The sequence below is a fragment of the Centroberyx gerrardi genome, chromosome 2 (genome assembly GCF_048128805.1).
Source record: "Centroberyx gerrardi isolate f3 chromosome 2, fCenGer3.hap1.cur.20231027, whole genome shotgun sequence".
Taxonomy (NCBI): Eukaryota; Metazoa; Chordata; class Actinopteri; order Beryciformes; family Berycidae; genus Centroberyx; species Centroberyx gerrardi.
In genome coordinates this window covers 33816123-33842726 of record NC_135998.1, presented here as the reverse complement: position 1 = coordinate 33842726, position 26604 = coordinate 33816123, and the positions used below count along the sequence as shown (strand labels likewise).

General features: G+C 42.7%; 1 protein-coding gene across 1 annotated transcript in view; it reads right to left on the bottom strand.

Moving 5' to 3' along the window:
• Positions 1 to 26604, bottom strand: part of palm2akap2 (PALM2 and AKAP2 fusion) — a 184841-nt gene that overhangs the window by 14338 nt on the left and 143899 nt on the right. Inside the window, exons 11-12 of the mRNA XM_078288919.1 lie at positions 2386 to 2607; positions 852 to 1214 (exon numbers count right to left, since the gene is read on the bottom strand). Coding sequence (XP_078145045.1) covers positions 852 to 1214; positions 2386 to 2607 — 585 coding nt within the window. The remainder of the gene's footprint in view (positions 1 to 851; positions 1215 to 2385; positions 2608 to 26604) is intronic.

The following is a 26604-nucleotide window of genomic DNA, read 5'->3' as shown; positions in this document are numbered from 1 at the left end:
TATGCGGCTAAAATCAGAATACTCCACGTCTTAATGCGATTATGCTCCGACTATGACATTAATCAGAAAATGCTGTTTACATGGCAATAACCTATTGAGATTATTGTCTTAATGGGTTAATATTGGATTATTGCTGTCCAGGTAAACATAGTCACTGTTGGGATGCCCTTGAGCAAGGCATTTAGTACCCAACTGCTCCAGTGGAGATGCTTGTGAGGTCAAGTGAGGTCAGTTACCATGTGAGCAATCGCATCAACTACTTTTGAAGGGTTAGGGTTAGAGTTAGGATAAAATGTACAGCTGGCTGATTTTAAGTTTCCACGGGTCAGCATTGTTTCCTTATTTCTGAGGGAAAGCTGACCTTTTGTCTCAGCAGCTGATCATGTGCTTGTGTTACTCATGTTTACGACACAGTTTAAATTTCAAAATCCCATACTTTTTCCAGACCGTAATTTCTACTGATTTGATTTGAAGCTTTTGGTTGGTGCTCAGTATGATTAACTCTGCCATATAACTTTATAGATGAAGGTTATTCTTCACAGCAACAAATATCAGATTATGTGAGATGGCAGCAGTCCAAAACCACAACATTTTTGTGCATTTTCCAAACTTGTCAAGACCTGGAAATTACCGATTTCTTTTTTCCATGCTTTTTTTTCCAGACTTTCCAGACATGTGTAGGCATCTGATCATATATTTTTATCACTTTATGATAAAAATGGTGTTACAGATAGCAATCACTTAGATCAAATCAGCACAAACACAGTAGCATGGTGAAGTGTTTGCTACTGTGGTTGTCTGAACACTGAATCTGCTCCTTCATTACTCAGACAGTGTCTGACAGCCTTTACCTCCTCGGAGGGCCGTCTCCTCCTCACTCTGACCTCCTGCTCCTCCCCAGGGGAAAACAGTTTGGCCGGTCGTCTCTCCTCCTGAAACGCTCTCAGCTCAAACCTCGCCCTGCCACGCCCCGACTCCTCCTCCTCCGCGTGTCCATTGGTTCTCATGGCGGTCTCTTCTTGGTAGAGGAACGTGGTTTGTCTCTGCCCCTCCACAGTGATTGACGGGTGACTGACAGGAGGCAAGGCTGACACACGGACAGAAGGGGAGGTTCCGTCGATGCTGATTGGTTTGTTGTGTTCTGAAGGGGAGGAGTTTCCGTTGGTGGGCGTATCCGAGGCAGCGTCTAACACCTGGTCCAGGTAGCGGATCTCCTAGAGACACACACAGAAAATAGATCGTTAAATCATTGCAACTTACAGCTACTTTGTTATAATACTCCTCAAGCTCCTCCCAGTATCACAGTATTGGGTAAAGTGAAGTTGACCTGCTGATTTAAGTTACTGCTTTTACCCCACTGAAGGCTCCAGTTAGCTTAGTGTATCTTGAGATTTCCTCAAATTGAAAGAAAATCAATATCAAACAAATTAAATACATTTAACTGAAATTAGACTAACCCATACAAGTTCCATGCAAATGTGTGTGCAAATGTGTCATCCAGCAGCACTTTGAGTTTTTGAGTTTTCTAGCTCTCTTTTATGATTGCATTCTTGACTCTGATTAATCAATAAGGTGTACCTTATTGGTTAATTGGTCTCCTTGTCAGGGCTGAGCAGGGCGAACTAATCCCAATGTTGTAGTCAAGAAGACTACCCAAAATTGAGACCAAGATAAGACCAAGACCGGGCCTTATCAAAACCAAGAACAAACCAAGCCTAAAAGGCAGTTAACACCAAAATCAAGATCACCAGAATGAGTCCACTCTTCTTCTAGGAGTAATATAAGAATAGTGCGCAAATCTTTTAAAATTGCTATATGATACCCAAAAAACAGCATATATTTATTTTCATTTTGAATATCCATATATCCAATGTGGTGTATATGGGCCAATGACAAATAAGGTTTTCAAAAGAGAGAAAAAAAATTTGACCAAAATGGATTTAAAATGCATTTTGAAGTCCACAAGAATGTATTCTGTGGACACATATTTATGATTTCTCCAAAATATAACTTGCATTTCAATAAAATGAGAGCAGTTTGACATGAAGCAGATATTGGGGAATAATTTTACATATTATATTTGTTTCTTTAGATTTGGACACGAACAATGAACATTGTGTCATTGACCCACATACAGCGTCTGAGGAATGCTGCTAATCAAACTGAACCGGCTGTAGATGAAAACACCCACCTGTTCATGCTTTTGTAATATGCAATGATGCAGGCATTCGGTGGTGGAACACAGATTATTTAAAAACAGAAAAGAAAAGAAAAGTGACGTTGGAAATCAATAAATTGAAGATCAATGCCCGAGACTCTGACAAGGCCGAGGCAAACAATGCCCGAGAATGAGTTTTTGGTGTCAGTGTCAGAGATCCTGCTCACCTGAACCACCTCGCTGTCAGGGGTCTCTACTCTCACACCAACTGCATTGTGAGCTCTATCACTGGGGCTGCTGAGGGGGCCATGTTGGATCTGCTGGCTCTCCAGCTCCATGGTTGCAGGCCTGTCAGTGATAACGCTGACCGACTCCTGGAAACTGACGCTCTTCAGGGCTCGCTCTCTTGGTGCTGCGTCACTGACATCCTCGGCTGCCCGCCACGCTTTCTGTGTCGACAAACAAACACAGAAACACGGAGTGGTTCAGGGAAACTCTGATAGGCTGCAAACAGTCTCATGATCCATTTAATGAAAAACAAAAATGCTCCCCAAAAACGAGCCAATTCGATGACAGAAGAGGGAGAAAGACTTATATAAAAGAGGCCACATTTATGACCTCCCCCTTTCCCTCTAACTCTCTCTTTCCTATCCTCTCTAAAACACACACACCTCACACACTCGAACAAATCTGTCTGTCTGTCTGCATTGCAGTAGTAGGTTCAGTTAAACCTCTGCAGCAGCAGTGTGTCCTGACTGGTTCTCACCACTGTGGGGCGCCAGTTCACATGCTGCCGCTTCACTACAGACCAGAAACCAGCATCCTACCACTCATACTGTAGCACTTCAGCTACAGAGACCCTCACATTTCTGTGAATGAGTCCATTTGTTGAATGTTTGGCATCAGTGACAAATGATTCAAACCAGTGCTTCCCTCACAGTGTTTTCTTGGCAAGTCAAGTGAAACACAGCAAATTTTCGAGTGTTAAGAAGTGTTGTTTTTTTCAGTGACATTTATTTGGAGTTGACAAGTGTTGATTGGAGAGTTTTTGTTTGTCCACTCAAACGCATAGAATTTGAATTGATAGAACGGTCATTCCCATTCAAACCTACACTCTTGAATGGTCATTTGGCTGGTTCACTCATAGCTGAAACAGAATGTCTGATAATGTTATAGAAATCAGTGTTGATTTGGTGCATGAGGCTCAGGAAGATGGTGTGTTACCATGGCAACGGCATCACTTGTATGAACATTCTAGTGGCAGCTGTGATGAACATTCTAACACATGAAACAATGTTCAGTTACATGACAACATTATAAAAAATATATGGAAGCCATGTTAGATTTACCAAAGGAAGTATAAGAAAAACCTAACATTTAAATGGTTGCTAGAGGTTTCTAGGGTGTACTAGGTGGTTGCTAGGGTGTTTCTAGGTGGTTGCTAGGGAGTTTCTAGGTGTTTACTAGGGTGTACCTAGGTGGTTGCTAGGGTGTCCTTTCTATCCATTCAAGTTCTGTGGTCCTGTCATAGACCTGATTTCAAAACTATCAAAAGTGTTACTTTAACGCTAAAGGATAGAAACAGCAATTACAACATTAAAAGTATCTGAGACCAACACATACAAACTTCTAGGTGGGATGGCAGCTCATTAATTGTATAGTAAGCAAAGCAGTTGTGTAGAGGAACGTTTGAAAAGAAAGAGAAGGAGGAAGTAGGCATGTATTTTTAGCTTCTACAAACAAAGCCAGGGATTACCACAGCTTATTACTTCACAGCGTGTGCCCATCTACAATGGTTTTGGGCTGGATAAAGTTCTGGGTCAAACGGTGGCTAATAACTGAATTGGAAAAGGCGGTTGTGCTTCAACACTGGGATTCTCAGCGGAGTGCTAAACCCAAAATCCAGAGCATGTTCCAAAAACTATGAAAGGTAGCACATCTCAAATTTCCAAGTCAAGGAGGACAAAATACTAACATTTCACTTATTTATTGGCTCACATCACAATAGAAAAACGTTTACGCGTTTCGGCACAGAGCCTTCTTCAGAGCGTCATCATTGGGTACTTTAACATGGTGAATGGCAACAGGTAATGTCATGGTTTCCACATGCATTTTATCTCTAAAGTGTACTGCTAACAAGGGGAATGTGAGCAAAGATCTGTGCTGTGCAAGTTGTGTAGTGCAGCTCTGAAGATGTTTTTTAAGTTTCATAGCTTTGCATTCACAGTTACATGCATTGGAGGAGTTGAGGGTTAAGTGCCTTGCTCAAGAGCACTTCAACAGTAGTTGTTAGGGGAGGTAGGAGTGTGCCTTCACCCCACCCCTCCTGGGATTTCCCTACTGGTCCAGGGATTGAAACCCGCAACCTTCCAGTTACATTAAATGCCCAACAAACCCCCAGGACACTCCATTTTCGAGAGATTTCCTAAAATAATAGAAACCTTAACCCTAACTCCTCTGGCACACTCATTTACATTCCATTTGTAGTTGAAGCATTTATCTGACAGTCTTATCCAGAGAATAAATGAGCAGACGGGGGTTCAGTGTGTTGCTTAAAGGCACTTCAGCTGCTGACAGACACCTTGGCGTTTGCGGGGATGAAACCTGCGACCTCTTGGTTTTGCAATCCGCCCAGCAGACACATTCCAGACCTGCAGTAACTGAATAGATACATTTACACACTCTGGTCTTTATTGACCTTTCTATTTGTGTCTGGGCCATCGGCAAAAAGACTCTATTGACTTACTGTTTTACTACCTTCTACCCATTATACTCCTATTCCCAGTGTGTGTTTACATGAATGAGGGGTTGTTGACCCCAGCCGTGTGTGTGTGTGTGGAGATTTAATGATGAGGATCAGTTGTTAAGTGAATTAGTTCACACTATTCTGTTAAAACATCCAGCCATTAAAAGGGAGTCTCTCCCTTTTGCTCTCTCTCACATAAAGCCCAGATCAGACTGTTCAAATGGGCAGTTCAGACTAAACGACTGGTCTTGAGTGAACGCTTGCCGTCCCGTCAGAAAGGTGTTGACCAGGCGATGAGGCAGAGATGAAGAAGAGGGATCACACACTGTCCCATTCTGTTATTCAAAAACATTTTCCCATTCATCCACAACAGCTCACAGTAATTAAAAAATAGCTGTTCTGTCGTTTCTTGCTCCACGGTGCAGAAGCTACAGTTTACATTTACATTACAAATGGATTTTGAAGTGATATTATTACAAGGATAATACTGATGAAGAATTTTGTATGAGAATTCTTTCACTTGATTTGCATACTTATGCGGATCGATGCAGGCAGGTTGCCATTTTATACCATTTTTTTTAGATTTATTCCTCTAAATAAAACTGTAAAATTGTACAGCAGCTGAGATTTATTCCTCCAAACAAAATTGTACAGCTTGTCAAGAGTGGAGCAAGTGTTAGTTGGGAATCTCTACTGATGTAAAATGTCAGTATGAGTGTTTTTTGCTCTTTCAAATGACTGCTCTTCTAGTTTATTCTATTTTTCTCGCTCCAGGATCGCTGTCAGATTTCAGTCTTGGCGAGTCTTGAACCGCTTCACACTACAGGAGTCCAACCAGACTGGACCGACCAAATCAAACACGTTGGGAGAAAGAATGTGACCTAGCCTTAAATCTAGTTCACTCTCTCTCCCCCTTTTTTTTTTCTCTCACTTTCGGTTCTTCAGTCCTCCTCCTCGTTTCCACTAAATCCCCTCCCTCTCTCCTTCTTCACTCCTCTCTTCCTTCCTCCCTGTCTTCCTTCCTCCCTGGCTTCCTCTCTCCTTCTCTTGGGGTTTTTTGAGTGAACAAACAGTGGTCAGTGAAGTCACATGGTCACATGGTGGATCATAACACCCTGCCTCTCTTCAATAAACCTTCTCTTCTGACTCTCCTCTTCAGTCCCTCTTTTCCTCCCTCCTTTCTTCTTGTCTCTTGTTACTACTAATAAAAAATTATTCTCAGAGGGCGTCATGGTAACCCATCTGGCTCAGTCACATGCTACCCCCCCCCCCCCCCCCCCACATCTCGTCACTTTATACTGTCTAATGAGGCAGAAATGTGACATAAATCTGCTTAAAAATGTTCTCTTAAAGGAATACCACAAAATTCAGTCTGTTTAAAGAGCAAATCAACACTAAATCACATAAGGAAGAAAACTTTTGCACTGCTCTCTGTGCGTTTAAACTTGAAAGCATGTTGGGGCGTCTGGCCACGCCCCAATCAGTGATGTCACAGCAGGTGTTTTGCATTGGCTGTCAAAGGCAAAACACCTGTTGATTTGCTCTTTTAAGTAATATTCTGTGACATTTTCATGTAAATCAATGTCTGTTTTGCCTATTGATGTAACACAACAGTGATTCAACCTATATCCAGTTCATGAAAGCTTTTCCACTGTCTGTTCTAAACAGACATGTAAAATGAAACTCAAACTGCATCAACAGAAAATCCAAGCTCCGCCCACAGTGTTTGATTGACAGGTGATCTGTGGGAAGTGCAGGGCAGAAACACCACAGCAATTAGCGCTGAGCAACAAAGATGGAGACTAAATCCAAAAAAGAAGAATTTACCGCAAGATTACACTTTGATTTTCTTCAGTGAAACAGCTTGTTAGCATTAGTGGCATTTCTCATTTAAACCAATGGGGAATGCTGTGTTTTCCTCACTGTGGTAAATGGCCGTCATCTTATTCCTCTCTTCTTTTTACTTTCGTCTCCAGTTTTCTCCCCCTTCCTTTTCTTCTCACACTCCACAGGTCAAAAGATTTTCATAATGACAGTACCGATCATGTGAGGACTGGCTGTCACACATCACACCCTCCCTGCCTCTACTCTCTCTCACACACACACACACACACACACACACACAGAGGAGGACCTTCTGTCTGTCTGTATACCTGCTTGACCCATTGTGTGTGTGTGTGGGTGTGTGTCCAGCAGGCAGGACAGTACAGAGGGGGAGGATATCCTGTTACTGCCTGAGGAAAACACTGCTACAGGAATGTCTCATATGCAACGCTATGCTGCTACACACCCACCCACCCACATACACACACACACACACACACAAAAGTGTGCGTGTGTGACTGTAGTTGTGCAGCGGTGCATGCCTGTGTGCGTGTGTTCTTTCAGGTGTGTGTATTTGTGTAGCACGTGTGTATCCTCATGTTCATGTGTGTATATGTGTGTGTGTGTGTGTGTGTGTGTTTCTGTCCCCCATTGAGTTTAACTGACATTCCAGGCATAACTAGCTGTCCTCAAGGCTCGGCCTCTAATACTGGTGATGAGGGACACTGTACACCCTGCCTGGCCAGCGTGTGTGTGTGTGTGTGTGTGTGTGTGTGTGAACAATATGCCTGCACGCATATGAAAGAAATCATGTAGCTGTGTATGAAAAAAATGCAATCATTAGTCAAACACACTCCATGGTGTGTACGGATGTTTGAAAACGTTCCTGTGGACTAGCAAGAAGTTTCCATAAGCATGAAAATCTAAATATTTCTCACATAATATTTACGTAAATGTGAAATACTGTGTATGAGGGAACATCGAAATAGTGTGTCGCAGTCACCATGGTGTGTAGCTGTGTGTGTTCTTGCATTTTTATTTCATTTTTAAGGATAGAAACACAAGGAACATCCTACAAAGTGAGGATATTTTAGCCAGTACTCGCTAATTAAAGGGGCTTTTTTAGCGTTAGGTAATTTGGTTTAAGGTTAAAATTAGATTTAGGATTAGATTTAGGTTAGGGCTAAGGGTTAAGGTTAGTTTAGGGTGAATTAGGTCTGTGGTTTCGGGTTAAAATTAGGTTTAGGATTAGGTTTAGGTTAGGGTAAGAGTTCAGGTTAGGCATGTAGTTAAGAGGGTTAAGGTTCCTGAATGAATGCAGTTAATGGAAAGTCCTCACAAGTATAGAAATACAAACGTGTGTGTGTGTGTGTGTGTGTGTGTGTGTGTGAGTCAGCCAACTGTTCAGCCTGTCTGAATGCTGTCTCATTCTCCGCCTGCTGCCATTCCTATCACATCTGGAAATGCTTACACTCCGACTGTGATGCACTGAAGTCACACACAGATACACACAAACATAAACACACACACACACACACACACACACACACAGATAAAATACACACTCTTAAACATACACACTGTGGCTGCATGCCTGAGACGCAAGGGGGGAGTGAGCAAGCACGCATTTACCAGAATATGAATACACCCCATTACTCCCTGACTGAAAATATACACACAATCTTCAACTATCAGTCTCTCACTCACACTCTCTCTCTCTTTCTCTCTCTCATACACACACACACACACACACACTTCCCGTGCCTCCAGTATAACGTCATGGTCTTCTATTAGAGCACACGCTCACTAACACACACACTCCTCTGTTGCCAGAACACATGCCACATGTAACACGGCCTTAAAGTCTGACAATGCATGTTCTCAAACACACACACACACCACACACGTCCTGTGTAACCCAGTGTCCCAGTAACGTCGGTGTTCCCGGCTCTGTTTCCTAGTTAAATATGATCCTGTGTAGTAACTGGAGCCTCGCTCAGCTCGCTGCTGGTTTAGCCCACATCTCCACCCGGCCCGGTGTCCTCGTATCCAGATCGGCTGCTTTCTGAACCCGGGCCAGACGGCGCTATCCACGACTTACTCCTGATTTCACTCGGTCTCACCTCTAAGACCGTTTTGGAGCTGCTGAAAAACAGCGATGGAAGGTGACCGACGCGCTAAACGAGCAGCTGAACGAACACATCATCAGTACCAGCAGACAGAGAGGCTTGCTGGTTGGCAGGTAGGCTAACAGAAGGGATACACATCGGTAGGTCATCGGGCTAAGATGCACACCATGTACTCACGACATCATGTTTTAAAATCTGGATGATAACCGTTGCTGCTATATTGTTGTCATGACATCAGAATTTGAATGTCTAAAAACACAATACTACTACAATACCAGTAACTTTTGCTCGGGGATTTTGATGCCTGTTGGGCGTCCGTCTTTGTCGGCTCGGAAAGTAAAATAGTTCCATGTTTCATTTTCCAGTTTATCGACCAGTTTAGGCGAACTGGGATCCAGCTCAACATGTGGTGTTTGACGCTGTTGCCATGCTTCTTCTTCTTCTTCTTCTTCTTCTTTACACTATTCCGGTATACGCCCTCTGGAGGCGATGTTAACACAGACTTTCAGCTTTACAGTGAAAGTACTGAACGGTTCATAAAACTGAATACTGAATTCAATCTTTCACAACAGTATTGAAGTAGCAGTGATATTTCAGTTATGCCCTCTCTTTCACTCCCTTTTTTCCCCATCAAACTAAATCATACTCTGTCTGAAAATGCCGAGGCAACATAAAAATAAGAAAACAACAACACTTTCTCCCTCCCAGCTCCTCAAACTTCGGTAGGGTCAGTACTCACCTGCTGCTCTCACAAGTACCTCAACAGTAACGTGGCCGTATCTGGCTACTAGATCCTACTGTTTCACTGCTGTCTGAGTGTTAGGCTCCACACCACAAAGTCCATATCACCAATTCTGACAAGCAAGTCCCCTTCAGTTTTGTGGTATTTCACTAATTTCTATCATCAGCGGTATGTTGCCGTCTTTACAGCAGCTCTATCCGTTTTCTGTTTGGCTCAGTTCAGTTCAGCTCAGCTGAGGTCTGCCTTGGTCCGTCCTGTTCCAGATAGTGGGAGTGCCTGACTTCTCCCTGGCCAAGCCTTTTCCTCCTCTTCTTCTCCTCCTTTTCCTCCACCCTCCCTTCCTCCCTCCCTCTCCTCCTTTCCTCCCCCCCCCTCCCTCTCCTCCTTTTCCTCCCCCTCCCTCTCTTTCCTCTCCTCCACAAAGCCTCTCCTTTCTGAGTAACATTCCTGTCGGCCGCTCAGTAAGCCGTGATGTCATGGGCTGAGTGTGTGTGTGTGTGTGTGTGTTCGTCTCTCCAGATGCCCTAACACACAAAGACCCCTTCTGTGCAGGCCCTCTTATACACACACACACACACACACCAAAAACATCCACCCTCTTGCTCCCTACTCCTCCCTTCCTGTGTAAGACCAAGCCCTCTCTCTCTCTCTCTCTCTCTCTCCCCACTCATCCCTATGTCTCTCTCCCTCTTTTCCTTTAACCTACCAGCCCTGTGACTCATATCAAAACTGGGGAGACAGAGAGAGAGAGAGAGAGAGAGAGAGAGAGATGGAGGGAGACAGGTAGAGAAAGAGAGAGACAGAGAGGAGAAAAGAGAGACGGGTGATGAAGAGATGATGACTGAGGAAGGGTGGAGGCGATAAGGAAGGAAAGGAATAGTGACCAAAGGGTAGAGAGAAGAAAAGCAGGAGAGAGATGACATTTTCTTCTGTCATCATCAGTATGGGACTGTTGACTCAGTTCACTGCAACCCTCAGTCTGTGTGTGTGTGTGTGTGTGTGTTTTATGGGTTTAGACGGATAAATTGGGCTGACTCTGGCCTTTCTATGAAAATCAATCAGCTTCAGGAGTGTCAGTCTATAAAAACCTCCAATGAAAACCTGCCTCACCCTGCCATAAAGAGCTGCTAACACTAAAACAATTGCACTAGTCTCGGTTTCAATGGAGAGTTGTAGCGTCCCATGATGGTCTAAATGCTGTTTGATAGGTTTTTACACCCTGGCAAGAGTAAAAATTTTGGGGAAAAACACAGAATCCTTGTAATTTTTTGGCATGAGAATCGGCAAATTTAAAAATACCGACAATCGGAACAAACTATCGGCTAACGGCAGCTTCGATCCAACATATCAGTATCTGTACTTTTGAAAACCCACATCGGTCGAACCCGTCAGTCGGTGATCAAAGCTTGGAGTCAGTCTCAGTCGTATCTTATAAATGTGTGTTTGTGTTGTCAGTGTGTGTGTTGGGTCATAGGATCAGGCCGGTAGAAACTGGAGCTCGCTTGAGTCATGGTTCACTTTCTCTGCTCAGCTCGTCAACACGCTGCAAACACTTTTCACTTTGATCGAATTACAGGGGCGACAAGTGATAAGATTGTCGATCAATACAAATGGCTCAATTATTGCATTTTCAACTGCTTAATGATGGACGACCAAGACACAGTCGCAACACATTTTAGCTACGAAAGCTAAAAAGCCTTGTTCTTAAGCCAAAAAATCTAATGACAAAGCCATTTTATTATTCCAGTATTCAGCATGGTGATATATTTCCTCTTCACTATACGTTTCTGTTGGATCTCTGCTCTGATTATCTAGCTTACTGCTCTACATTGTGAAAATGTGACTTTATTGTTTGTGTCACTTACAGGCCACCGTAGCTCAAGGGGATGGGATGGGAAGGGTTGGGGGGGGGGGGGGATTAGCAGGCTGTGCCAGAGACTTGACAATGTTTTTCAATTCCTACCGGTAGCTGAGAGAAATCATACATTAGTCATAGATTAGGCTATACTAGAAAGGCCAAGCGCAATTCACGACTGTTTTGAATGTTAGAATTTAATTATCTCAGCATTTAAAATGTCCTGCCACTTTGTGTACAAACCAAATCAAAGTCATGCAAGGAAATATAAGTTAGAACTCAATTTACTGTACCTCCTTCAGCTGGTTGGCCTTCTCTTTGAGCCCAAAAATCCATTGGTCGTTCTAGCGCTAATGCCCATTTAATATAAACTTGATTGAAATCAGGGAGGGCAGCAGGCTGGTCTAGTGATTAGAGAGTCCATCCCATAACCGGAAATAAATCCCCACAACAGCCATAGTGTGTCCAACAGCCGTGTGTCCAGTCGAAGTGTCGTTGAGCAAGAAACAGAAGCGCTCCCTGCTCACTAACTGTACATTTCCCTGGATAAGATCATCAGCTACAACACAAATTAACACGAGTTATGCACACAAAAAGAAAGCTGATATCCTGAAACACCCCAGCCCCACTCGAACTAACAAATCACAAGTTCTTGGTGACTTCACAGGCCAGAAATAAATCGGAGCCATATGATGAAGAGAAATCGGTCACGGGAAATGGGGGCAGTAACCCAGTAACTGGGTGTGCATCGGGGACACGAGTTCAATCCCTGGACGGGTCGTAACACACAGAGAGACTTATGATCGTCGATCTATAGAGGGAAGAGCCGACAAGAGGAGAACAGTAACGGACAAACTGAGAACGATGAAAAGAGATATTGTTGGAGAAGGAAGGAGAGGACAGCCGCAGAGCGAGAAAGACAGCGAGAGTTTATGCAAGTGTGTGTGTGAGTGTGTGTGTATGCAACTGGGTCAGCACTATTGGGTCAATAGAGAGTAGAGCCCAGAGCAGTACTATGTCATGAAAGTTGATAATTATTGATCAAACACACAGCAAATGACACACTTATCATCACAGCCGGCTGGAAACAAACACGCACACACACACACACACACACACACACACACAGTGCAAAGTACTGCACATAAGAAGCCAATATGTTTACACTTGTAAGAATAAAATAAAGTTAAATTTTTTTCTATTTTAGTAATCAGGTCATGTCCTGCATGGCTCCAGGCTGCACGTTCTGTGTGTCTCCATCTGTGTGTGTGTGTGTGTGTGTGTGTGTGTGTGGGTGTGTGTGTGTTTATATGTGAATTTGTATGTGTGCTTGCAAGCTTGTGAGGGAAATCATGTAACTGTTCAAAAGTGTTCAAAAACACTGTTACAAATTGTGGATTCTTCAAAATGACTTATTTCCAGCCACTGGGATACAACCATCCACAAAGTTGTGAAGTTGCAGGTTTTATATGATGGGATGGGGATTATTAAAATGATTAGCCATAAAAAAAATATTTAATTATTAAATTATTCAAAAAAATAATAATACACTGTTTTCCATGAAGTAAAAATTTTGATATAGAAATATGAAAAGAAAACTTTTGTGATTTTTTTGGCATGTATCAAACAGGTGTATTTGTGTATATGTGCACCTGCGTGTCATAGACATGATATCAGTTACAAGCAGAGCTGCAAGTGTGTGTGTGTGTGTGTGTGTGTGTGTGTGTGTCAGAGAGCTTAGCAGGTCAGAGGTGATCAGTGTGTTAGCTCCGACTAACACACTGAACACTGAAGTTAATCTCAGCTACTGTCTCAACTCTCATTGGTCAGTCGCTCTACAGGAGACCGCCCGCCCTTGACCTCACTGCAGCAGGTCAATGAGTGCAGAAGAGTAAAGGTCAAAGGTCATGTAGTCTCATCCCAGTTGTGCTCTGATGAAGCTGGTTTGTTCCAATCACTTGCCCAGATTTGACCAATTTAAAATATCTGAATTGTGGTCACACAAAACATAACCAAAATAATAATCTTTAAAAAAAATAAAAAAAAGAAATAGCACACTCTTACCAAAGCCACTAGATCACACTGCTTCAGCTGTGTGAAAATCTGGGCACTCAAAATGTGTTGTCTCTTGCCTCTCCTTCCTCTTCTTCTTCTTTTGGCTGAATTGAAAGTTTACCACTCAATTCATCACAATTTATGTGGTGAGTAAGACCAATTTGGTTGCTAATTTGAAACGTTGTCCCCATTATATGATAAATCTGTCTGATAACTGACTACTTCTGCCAGGTAAGTAAGGTTTAGTTGTCAGCTTAAATACTTTATGTTGTGTTGGTTAAAGGGATAGCCAACTAAAATATGCAATTTCTCATTAAAATGGCTGTTTTCTTCATCCTAGGGTGTGAAAAACTGAGAAGCTGAAGTCATTTCTACACTAAGAGCCTCTTGTCTAATGATTTTTTTTGGGGTGGGATTTAAAAATATGACTTTCACACATAAAAGGGGACAAATATTGAGTTTGAACGGCCACGCCCACAGACAAGGGTAACGCCCACGCTGCCCTGTCTTGAATTGTATCCCAAAACAAGCTTTTTTACAGTTATCGAATTTTAAGAATGCTCAAATCTCATTGGATGATAAAGACGGTTAACCTGGGGGGGTCAAGCCGTTTAACAAATGATAACAAATGATGATGCAGAGTAGAGGAAGCAGCTGATTGGACAATAGCCTATCACAGCTCAGAGCTCATCCAAACAGGAAACCAGGAAGCTGCCCTCCCTGTATCCACGGAAATGGCCCTCAGCACAGGAAATACACCAACAACTAGAGGCCACCTGTGCTAGAACACACACGCGTGCGCACACACACACACACACACACACACACACACACGTACTAGCAACATCCTGAAAAGTTATGCCAGAGGCCACCACAGGGTCAACTATTTGCCAAATAATGTCTGTTAAGGCCAACAACCAAACCAGCCAACCCAAACAAAAATAAATAATAATGAATTAAAAAATGGTTATTATTTTAAATAAATTAATTACAATTAATAATATATATTTTTTTATTTATCTAGGGGTTATATTTTTTAAATACAAATTTCACTAAACATATTTTTTAGTGTATTTTTATTCTTTATAATACATTGTGTTTTATTTATTATTTGTATTTATTTATGTATTTGTTTATTTATGTATTTATGTAGTTATTTATTTATTTGTTTACTTAATAAAATGTAAATTTAAGAAATGAAGACCTAGTTGTGGCTAACAGTTTCACTTCGGAGGAGTTACAGTAAACTCACAGTCAAGCAGTAAAGTAACAATGAAGAAAGTAGTAGAAGCAAAGTCTTGAAGGTCTAGTCAGGTCTGTCATCTCTCTCCCTCCACCAACACATTAGCTCTTAGCAATTCAGTATAGGTTGCAATGAACCAATGTCCGCCCCGTTCAGGAGGCAGTGTCTCTGTATCTCCTCCTACACACACACATAAACACAGTCATTAGATACTGTAGCGCTGCAACAGAATAACAATAAGTGATGTCCACCTACCCACTGCCAGAGAGCATGAAACAGCAACCAGACTGAAATCATGTCGAGATGTCTTTGAGATTTTGAGTGTTAGGAGGAATGCACTGCATATCTGGACTCATGGCAGCTATTTGTGTCCCTTTCCAAGCCCCTCATTCAAACACACATAAACACACACACTCACACACACACTCACAGTGACCCAGACCCCCTCAGACCCCTCACAAAACAACAACAAAAGGCCCGACGGGTGCTGGACTGAGACTCTCCAGGCTGAATACTAATGATACACGCAACACACACACACACACACACACACACACACACACACACACAGATGGAGTGCTCTACTTAAAAGCAGAAAGGCCTGTAGTCAGAGTGTGTGAGCAGTTGTGTACACAAGCTCTCCAGCCACAGGACACAGAGGCAGATTAACGCTCCCAGTATAAGCACTGGGACAACTGGGACAACACACAGTCCAGCACCAGTAACACTGAGCAGCCAGCCATTACCAGTTAAGACCTGGACCGAGTAGAGACACTAACTGTATATATTGCTTTTCACTGGAGTCCAGAGCAGAGTGTATAATAATATTTCATGCTGTGAAACTAAAACAAACTGCACTTTGCTGGGCTGGTTGCCCAATGAAATGGCGCACTATGTGTATATTGTGAGGGATAATGTACAGCGAGCTGCTCGTTATCGCAAAATAGGCTCCAGCAGGGTGAACCGAGACCCCGACGTGAAGTGGGGGTCACTGTGATAACCTGTGAGGGGATTATTTAGCAATAATTACTGGCTGTACATTATCCTGCTTATTACACTGCTACTGCTTGACACCCAATATTGATTGAAAATAATCTGATTACAAGCTAAAGTCATTTACTAACTTCCGACAAAAAAGCAGGACTGTCTGCAGAGTAAGGTCTTTTTAGCACCAAGTGTCACCAGTTAATTTGATTAGAAATCTACAAAACTGGGGCGTCCTGGTGGCTCAGTGGTCTAAGGCACGTACCATGTAAACCCGACGTCCTGGGTTCGATTCTGGTCCAACACCTTTGAATGTCAACCCCCTCTTTCTCCCAATCTCTCCTGTCTCTCTCTACTTTGAACTATGCAGTAAAGGCGAAAAAATCAACAAAATTGACCGGACTTCTTGACTGCAGATTGATAAGATTAGATGTGACACAATGGTCTGTTATTCAGAAATAGCAAAGCCGTGTAATAAATATATATAATATTACGCTGAGTATATTGTCACATAGTCCTGTCACATATTGTCACATGAAAAGAGCTGCTGCAGTGTGTCGTGGGTAGAATCTCATCGCTTGCTCGCTTCACAAGCTCTCTGGCTTCAGAAATGGTTTTGTCTTGTAGGCAGAGGCGCTCTGCTACATAATAAGTAGGTATTCCAGTCTAAATCTGGCTTGCAAAGAACAACAGAAAGTCAAAGGCTGACAACCAGAAGAAGATGAAGGGGAAAGAAAATAGAACTGGAATGGACTGAACGGGTTGAATGAGTAGCATGATTGAACTGTCAACACCACCTTTTATAACTAATAAACAAGCGAGAAGTCTATAGTAGATGATAGATTACATCCATTGAGGTTGTACTGAAGTAACATCGAAAACATTTCAAACACTTGAAAGAAATTAACATATATCTTCACATCAGAAGCAATTAAATTAATTATATTAATGCCATTATTGGCTGTTATAGGGCTGTGTAATACTTCATATCATACATCATATGGTGATGAATATTGGGTTCAGTGATGTGTTCAAGGAAACTTGGCTGTTGCAGGACACACTGGTTGTAACACTGGTCTCTCTAACCTTTAGCCCACAATGTCAGTTAAGTGCCTTGTTATCATGTCTCTCTGTTGTTCTTTATTTTAATCCAGATATATATGGCTGAATAAAACATATCTAAAATAAAAATAGCCTGTCTGTAAGTGTATTCTATAGGGAGCCAAAGTCACCGTCACATAGACTCCCATTCCAACCTACGATACCATTGTTCCTCTCAACATTTTCTAAAAGTAAAAAAAAACAGCTACCTTACTCAAACCTCAACCTGTCTTGATGCTGCATTGCATTCTGGTCTATTTCCTGCTCCTGTGGGTGGAGAAATTGGTCTCTCTCCTCTTCTACGATTGATTTCTCCCTGTATGATTGTTGAATGTCGGTGCAAAATGGCGGCTCTAGAAAGAAGCACTCGCTCTTTGATTCTGAGGGACTGACACCAAAACCTGACGTTTACCGTTGATGTTTTACATCCTAAAACATTTTCTGATATCAAACTCCATTGTAGCTGCTGGAAATATCTCAACATGACGTCACATCGTCTACGTTCGGCCAGTTATCCACAGGGATACGAAAAATACACCACCAAATGACAAAATGGGTCTAGAAATGCAAGGTACACCACCAATAGGTGTTATTTTAACAGTGCTGAAGAGTTTTAGGGTGGATTTTTCCTTCAGCTCCTCTCAGGCGCCTCTCCCTCCCCTTCCTCTCCTCAGCCTCTCCTGGTTACGTAACAGTCCAGCTCTGTTCTGCTGCTAATCCAACAGGACACAGCACTAGCTGTCAACTAACATTTTCTTTGTTTATAGAGAAGCGTCTCATCACACACACACACACACAACAATACAATCACATCATGAGGATTCAGTATACTAGTCCCCTGTATCCATATGACAAATGCTAGTTCCAGTCACACAGGCCAACCAAAAACAGATGAACAACACTTCTTCTTTGTCTTTTCTACTGCTTGGCTTTGAGTACAGGCCTCTAGTGTCAGACTTCATTATGCTTAATATAAAGGAAGAAATAAAGGAAATACTGTGTAGTTTTGGTTGTGCAGGAAAGGTGCTATGGAGAGGCATGAAGGAAGACATTGTCAGTGGAAAGGAAGGGACAGATAGACTGAGTTTGAGGGGTTTTGTTAGTTATAGTGTGTGTGTGTGTGTGTGTGTGGGTGTGAGTTCATATGTGTGCGAGCTGGTGTGTGTGAAGAGAAAGCGGCCAAGCATAAAATTCTAATCCCTCCCAGCATGAAGCAGCCCATCTTTCAGTTTTGTCCCACAGGACTCTCACACTGCAGAGACCACACACTGAGGCTTCAGACCAACAGGCTTCAGGCTGAAGGTCCTGAATAAAATGGAGGCATGGGGTTTGAGAAGCTGTTTCCCATTCATCTGGAGGGCAGGGAATTTGTGAGGACAGTATCATCATGCAAATTCAGAAAAGGGTGTACAACACACAATTCTTGCAGTTTTTGTGCATTCACACAGAAAGCAACTTGTAAAACGAGTTGCTGGATGTCCTTTCATTTCCTACAAACACAGAAACATCAACCAAGCACATGCTTCCTTTTTTGTCAGCACAAAAGATTTTCCTGTCGCTGAAATGCTGGCTGACATTATTGTCTAACAGCATCATCGTCAACCATCAGCGGCCAATCACGCACGAGTGTGGCTAACATCTTTGGTGCTACAGCTAGCAAGCAATTAGCTCACATCAGCCGTTCAAAAGTAGCATGGCGATGTGGTTGCTAGCGGTGTGAATGCTCTGTTTGAGTGAAACAGTCAAGATAGATTAGATTAGCCACTCATATCTACTACATACTACACAACATTCACTGGGATCACCTATGTTTAGACAGCTTGACACACCAGCCAAAACACACCGAGCGCAAACTGGCTAATTAGCTGGCGTGTTATCACTTCATGTTGCTGGCTGGACAGTGTAATTTGTCAAAGGCAACATGTTCTGTATAACAGACTGCCAATAATGCTAGAGCTAACAGAACCTTAATAAGAGTCCTAGAAATGTGTGAAATTAAAGACGGAAATAGCTGGATATTCATTGGTGTCCATTTGGTTGAAGTTGCCAGGCAACAGAAATAAAAGTTCAGGAAGCACTGAAGTGGTAAACTGACCTTGCTCTCACACACAAACACACTCCAAGGAAATATTTTCACTCGGCTTCTAGACTTCACAGGGCGGACTACTGACTACACTACTACGATGGCTGACTACAGTAGTAACATGGTGAACTACTGGAGAACTGTGTCTGACCTCATCATCCATCGTCTGCGCTCTCGTCCTCAGCATGGCTTTAGCTTTCCGACCCTCAGTCGGTATACACAGAGCAGCACATTAGCCTCCCCCAGAGCTAGCATTAGCTTACCCGACCCGCAGTCATATCATATTAGCATTGTTGTTGTCTAAGAGTGTGTATGTTATTGTTGTCTGAGTGTGCAGCTAGCATTAGCCTCATCAATTCCCCAGTTAGCTTATAGCATTAGCCCACAGATAACTAGCTCTGCTCTGCCTCACGCTGAGAGAGAAGAGCAGCCTGTTAATCACCTGTCTATTTCCAGAGCCTAGCTGATTAGCTTGCTGTATTTAGACTGAGGAAGGAGGCTTCACACAGAAAGAAAACAGCCTGGACGAAACAGGATGACAGATACCAATGTCTGTGACAATAAAAGCAAACCTGTCTTTTGAGTGTTTGAGCCCAACCGTTAGCTATTACTGTTACTATTTCCAATTTACATAAGATTTGTTCTGTTAGGATTACTTCCAGTGTTTTAAATGGACCAAGATGGATCAAATGTAGCCTACTACAGAGAAACAATTTCAAAGGTTCATTTTGATGCTGGGTTTAACACCGTTCTGAGATCACACTGTGGTACTTGAACTCACACACCTGGCACTGGGTGTGTTCAATATCAGAATGAAAAGATTTAGATGTTTATTCTTAAAAACAAAGGAATGGTTCGCAAGAGATGTGAGGACAAAATTAAATGAAAAGAAACCCAGCAATGAGCTTTAAAACAAATTTATTGTGGTGAAGACTGTTTGGTGCTGTGCATCACTGTTGCATAAACAAAATGCCTGGGAAGGTCCACTCCCAGTAAATTCCTGGAGATAGTGTTTACGTACAATCTAACCCTAACACACACACACACACACACACATACACAAGTTTGTCTTACTGTACTTGTGAGGACCTTCCATTGACTACATTCAAGCCTAACCCTCCCCTACAAGCCTAAATTTAACCCTTACCTTAACCTAAATCTAGCCTAATCCTAAATCTAATCTTAACCCTAAACTCAAGTCATCACTCTTAAGCAACCTTAGATACTCAGATACTCTTACTCTTACCTGTAACCTGTCTCATCTATTTCAACGTCAGTTACTGATTTCCTACGTTTCCCAAAATGCCTTTCAACAACCCCCCCCCCCCCCCCCACCCCACCCCCCCACCCCGAGAACACTGACACCAAAACCTGCTACAATGGAGTTTAATATCAGAAAATGTTTCAGCGATCTAAAACATCAACGGTAAACGCCAGGTTTTGGTTTCCTATTCCTGTGGGTAACCAGTCAAACGCAGATGAAGTGACGTCACATTGTGATATTTCCAGCAGAGCAATTTTCAATGATCTAAAACATCAGCGGTAGGCTAAACGTTGCAAATTGCTGTGATGTGGAAATATCTCAATGTGACGTCACTTCATCTTACGTTTGGCCAGTTAACCACAGGAACGGACCCAGAAATGCAAGACACATCACCAATGGCCGTTGTTTTAACAGTGTTCAAGAGTTTTTATATAAAACATGGGTTTTGGAGCCAACCTACAGCGTGAATTTTCCCTTTAACAAACCTAAACCTAAACTCAGTTCTAATCTCAACCCTAAACCCTAAGTCCTAACCCTAAATTGTGCTCACTTTGACAGTGTAAAACTCAAACTGGCTCTCACAATGACTGGAAAACAATACACACACACACACCCAGGACTCCCCTCTGACATTCTAGAACACCTAAAGCCCGGCCGGCATTCTAACATTCCATGCTGAGGCAGGAATGTGATAAGGAGACTGGTGCGGTGCAGCTTTCAGCACCAAAAAACACAGCGCTACGTTATGAGACGAGAGGTCGACCTCCCTGCTCACCTCCCAGAACTGCACACAAAATCTTCGCTCCGCATTTGTTTTTGTTTTTTTTTTTAAATCGAGCTGTTTTTTTGGTTTGTTTTTCTCCTGCGAGAGGCTAGAGGGAAATATATCAGGGAACTATTGCAGTCTGCCTCGTTTCAAATGTTTAAAGCGTTCAGTTAAATGCTGCTTTTCTTAATTATCTCCTGTATACGCTGTATTTTCATCGTGTGTGTGTGTGTGCTTGTTGTAAACAAGGTATGCGTGTTAGCAGATGGCTTGTGCTTTTCTTTGTATTTAATGAATGACTTCTGTTGCGCTGTGTAACAATAGTCGGTGGATGTTGTGGACAATAGTCGGTGGCGGAGGTTGTGTAATGGTGGCCATCACATGGCTGGGTTGTATTGTTGCGTTTCCTGCGTCCTTCCAGTTCTCTTCCTCTCTGGAACACAAATACCAGACCGCCGGGCTAAATACTTTCTGCTCGGATGGAATTTCAAGTCACAATGAAATTAAAAATGACTGAATTTTTCACCTTGTTCGGTAACTCTCCATATCATAATGTACACCTATTTGACAAAAAACAACCCCCCAAAATGACAAAAACTGTATTTGCTTGTATATTTATATCAAAATCCCATTACTTTTACTTCCTGGAAAATGCTTTATTTTTAGTGGTTACAACCAATTATATCACTCATTTTTGAACCCTCCCATCATATAAAACCTGCAACGTGACAACTTTCAAGTTACAGGTTTCAGTGGCAACATGGTATGACAGTGCATTTTTACGTGTTCAGCCCCTAAAAACCCTGTTTCCTTCTCCTGAGACACCATGATCCATTATTCATTTTGAAGAACCCAGAATTTGTAAGTTAAACATTATGAGCAAAGCAGACTTTTGAGCACTTTTGAACAGTCCTTCCCCGCGTTATGTCCCGCCCCAACATCCTGTTTCAACCAGAAATACGTTGAATTACAGAAGTAAGACACCATCAAAATGACATTTGCATGAGTCAATTTGGCTGCCATATCTAAGCTATTTCTATCAGCCCCTATTTTAAATTCTGACTATAATGAGCGCAATTTTTGCACACGCTCAGTCTGTAGAGTGTCTACCTGGGTCCTAGCTATGCTTTTCTACAGTAATGGCTGAAGGTAAAGTCAAGAACATCAAAAAACAGAGGAATTATGTACAATTAGACCCACTTTATTTACACGTTTATTGTTAAGCTTCTTGTCTTTCACACGTTCATCAGAAAAGATGGAAGCGCTCTCTCTGTATGCAGCAGGCTGGCCAGCAAATTACCCCACATTACTGAAAATTAGGTTCATTTTGAAACCTACTCGAATAATTGTCCTTAACACATAGGAACGAAGAGAAGTGGGCGAGATTAGGCTTTTCAAGAAGTAATTTTGCAATTTGCATTTACAGTTATCAATATTTGGAGCTGGGGGAAAAACCCTGAACAGCCAATATATGGATATACTGTATGTGTACTGAAAAGTAAAAATATCCGGCCAAAGTCAAATACCACTTTCAGGAGTATAATTTGTGGTACTTACTATTCTCCATTTTTTCCCACATAACATCTATGATTGACTGAATTTCAGATTCCACTATTAAATAATACAGAAGGAGTTTCACAGTGAAGGTTTCTAAAATGCTATAGGCCTAGCCTATATATCCATTTTGGGAAAAACATCATTATCTGAAGTTCACCATTATATATCTCTGAAATATGGAGCATCCAGTCTGCAAAAGTGCAATCATTTTGTCAACCAAGTTAAGTTACCTACTATCCCTTAAAAAGTAACACTGTTTGCTTTAATTTTGTGCTATCAGTGATCAAATAGTGGAGATCTCATTTTGGAACAAAGCTCTTCAGATGCTCTTGAAACTGTCATGGTGTCTGCTGTTGACTGTACTACTTGTATTATCAAAGCAGGTGTGATAAATGGGGCTATGAGAAAGAAGACACACACACACACACACACACACACACCGCTGCATCCCTTCATCACTTTGAACTGTCATCCACTCTCACGGGCCGAACAGAAATAGCCACAAAGTGTCATTCGCACCCCGAAGACCCACTTAAAATTCCAATTATTTCAGAAATGCACAAACACGAATGAGCTCGGTTTAAGTGCTGGGGAAATAATTTTCAAGTCTCGGTCTAAGTGCTGGCCTCAGGGACACAGTCCCACGGGATTTCAGATGTCGCACTTCCCAATAATAAACACAAAGCCGCATGTTTTCTCTCCTATTTGTTTCATCCAGTGAGAACTGAGTAGTGACAGCATGAATCTGCCAATGTGGTAAAATGCAAATTTCTTCCTTAATCACACATCAGTGACATTACTGTCCGCTGGTTTGACTGTAATGTTTGGGACTTCATCCAATAACACGAGGCGGAGTATCACTCTCTTCCTGGAAGACAGCCAATGATGGCCATCAACAGATCGGCCATTGAAAGGCCATTGGCCGGTTAATGTCAACAACACTTCGAGCCATGTGAGACTGAACAGACTTCCTACTAATATCCTCCCCCCCTCCCTCACCCTGTCGCTGTTTTCGTCACTTGTCTTACCTCCCCCCCACCCCCCTACTCTTGCTGACTCCCCCCTACACACAAACACACACACACACACACACACACATCGTTCCATCTCCTACAATCATGTCCTTCTCTCTCATCCTGTCTCCCCTTCAATACCTCATTCCCTTTCCCCCTCCTGTCTCCTCCTGGCTAACCCAAGCTTTAGCATCATCAACCAAACAACTGTTATATAACCTGTGATTGTGTGTGTGCATGTGTGTGTGTGTGTGTGTGTGCGCATGTGTGTGTTTTTTCTGGGAAGAGGGAGAGGTACGGAGGAAGAAGACATCAGTGATAACTTTGTTGTTCCTGTCAATGTTCTCACACTCATCTCCATGGTGCTGGGGCAGAGGGGCAGAAAAGACACACACACACACACACACACACACACACACACACACACCTAGAGCTACGCTAACAGGCCATAACTGTCTCAATGGGACATTCAGTGAGAGACAGCCACAAGCTTTCATTGATTATCTCATAAAACTGGAGAGCTGGCTGTGGATTTTCTGTCCCTGTATTGTCGTACACTCAGTCTGAATCAGCATTTAGCTTCGCTTCATTATTTCCAGAATCATCATCAATTGAAAAAAAGGTGAGAATGGCTGATTCAGGGTCTGGATACACTGGGGGGTGGGGTGGGGTGGGGGGACAACACAAAGAGACTTCAACTGCGGCCATTTTCAGCCAGGACCCCATTTTCTCATCTTTTTCCATCATCCTGATCAATTCTGACCAAAATCTCATCAGCTGCTTCACTATAGAGCTTCTTAACGTCTTGCCTGCTGTCCAATCCAGTCCTATAGAGCCAGTGGACACTGCAAAAATCACCCCAATCACCCCAAAATCACCCAAAGCATGTCTTTTTCACTATATTGGTGGCTCGCTCTGTAATGAGGCATGCTGGTTGGTAAAAAGATGTGAATAAACAGTTTGAGCCGTTGCTTCAGCTCTTCCTTGTTTCCTCTTTGCCTTCCGGCTGCAGCTGTCTGTCTACATGCACCGCTGCTTAAAGTAATGCAAAATAAACAGTGAAAGTTGTCATGGGTAAACTGAAAATTAAAATGCTTTTGGGGTTGATGTTGTGTCCAGTAGCTATATAGTATGTTATTGGAGAGCTGCACCCAGCCAAGCAAGACGTTAAGTAGCTCTGCAGTGAAGCAAAAGAGATTTTGGTAAGAATCTGTCTGAAAATGGTGGTAAAATAGAGTCCATGCTTTACTTTCTTTTCCCACAGCTTCCTGCCTTCCTGTTATTTTCCTGTTATCACTTCAACAGCAGTAGCAGGTTTCATTTTAGATATAAAATACAACATTTGGCAGAGGTATTTATCCAAAGCACATTTTTAGCATGGATGGTTCCAATGGGAATTGAACCTCTAACCCTGTAAGTGTTGGTGCCTTGCTGTAACATTGAGCTATACAGAACAACAAGATCACCACATTTGCTGTGTGGACACCATACTTTACCAAAATTTAATGATGTCTCTCCCTGCTCCCTGGTGCCTTTTATCCAAAGCTAAAAATGCAGGAAAGACAGCAGCCAATTACAGCCAATGTGGCAATGCCCTTCCCTGCCATGTTGTTGAACACGAACATTGTCAAAGTCAGCTATCAAAGAATTGCAAGTTGCTTGGCAACAGCTACGGAGGATGAAAAAGGTTGAAAAATCACCCCAAAAAATATGAAGCAGGGAAGTGTGGCACTGGGCTTCACACTGTCTCTGAAAACCATGTGCCAGTTCCCTCGCTGGTTTGAATCCCTGCTACTTTTTCCACAGTGACACCAGTAAGTCTGTCACTGCCTCTACACTACACATTTCAGAGTGTAAACATCTGTATGGTTAATATTCAGTATAGTGCTTGGCAGGGGCGGGGCTCAAACTCTGTGCACTACCTGGCCAAAAGGGATATGTCGAAGTGTTCAGTGGGGTTTTACCAAGAGTTTATACAGTATGGAGATGTTAAAGGTACGTTACATATGAAATATTAGTTACGAAGGCTTTGACATTACTGTAAAAAGCATAGCCATAGGATAGGCTAACTGCTGGAAAATTACCCAATTACAGGAATGAAGACATTCCTGCACAGCACACTGTTCTTGCAAATGAGCACAGTGTACTCCAAGAGCAGTGTGCAGCAATTTCTTCATTCCTGGATGCCTTCTCTATACCTGCACAAAGAAAACTACCCAATTACAAAATGTTACAGATGTATAATGAGTTTTGGTGTGATTGACAGTGATGAGAGTCAACGTGAGGAGTGGCAGCAGCAGCATCCCTCTGCAGGGAGACCATGCAGACTGTCTCTGCCTAGTCATATGTGGATCATTAAAATCAGGCTAAGGTCATTTCTACATCTAGGTTATACTCCTGATGCAGAGGAGGAGCAGGGAGAGAGGCAGGGAGGGAGGGGGTGAGAGAGACAGCATGATAGACAGAGAGAGAGAGAGAGAGACTACTGCAGCAGTCTGGTCTACTGACCTCCTTTGGTCAACTCTCTCAGGAGAGGACAGGAGAGGAGAGGAGAGGAGAGGAGAGGAGGGCGCAGTATCGCGTGTCCTACCCACTTTACAGCCAATCAATGTAATTACAGGCTCTACCTCGAGCCAGCAAGGTTACCAACCAGGCTGCATCCACTGACACACACACACACACACACACACACACACACACACACATACACACACACGAAATCAGACTGACAACACAGCTAGCATGCAAATGAAGCCCTAACTAGCTAGGACCCCCAGGGAGGCTACAACAGCACTTTCACTGAAAGTCCCTCCCTGTATTTCCCCATGGTGAACCTGCTAGTCTCGGCGACATTAAAGTGAAATAAAAACCTGTAATGTTTTTAACTTTTTGTATCTAGCCTACCTGTGTGGAGAGAGACGGTTGATCCCCCCTCCGCCTCTGGATTGGATTCCTAACGTTAACTGGCGGAGCTCGTCTCGTTTCTAACGGTTAACGGACGGTTGTTCCAGCAGAGTAACAACTAACGAAACCGACCGTTGGATTCTTCTTCTTCTTCTTCTTCTTCTTCTTCTCCTTCTTCAA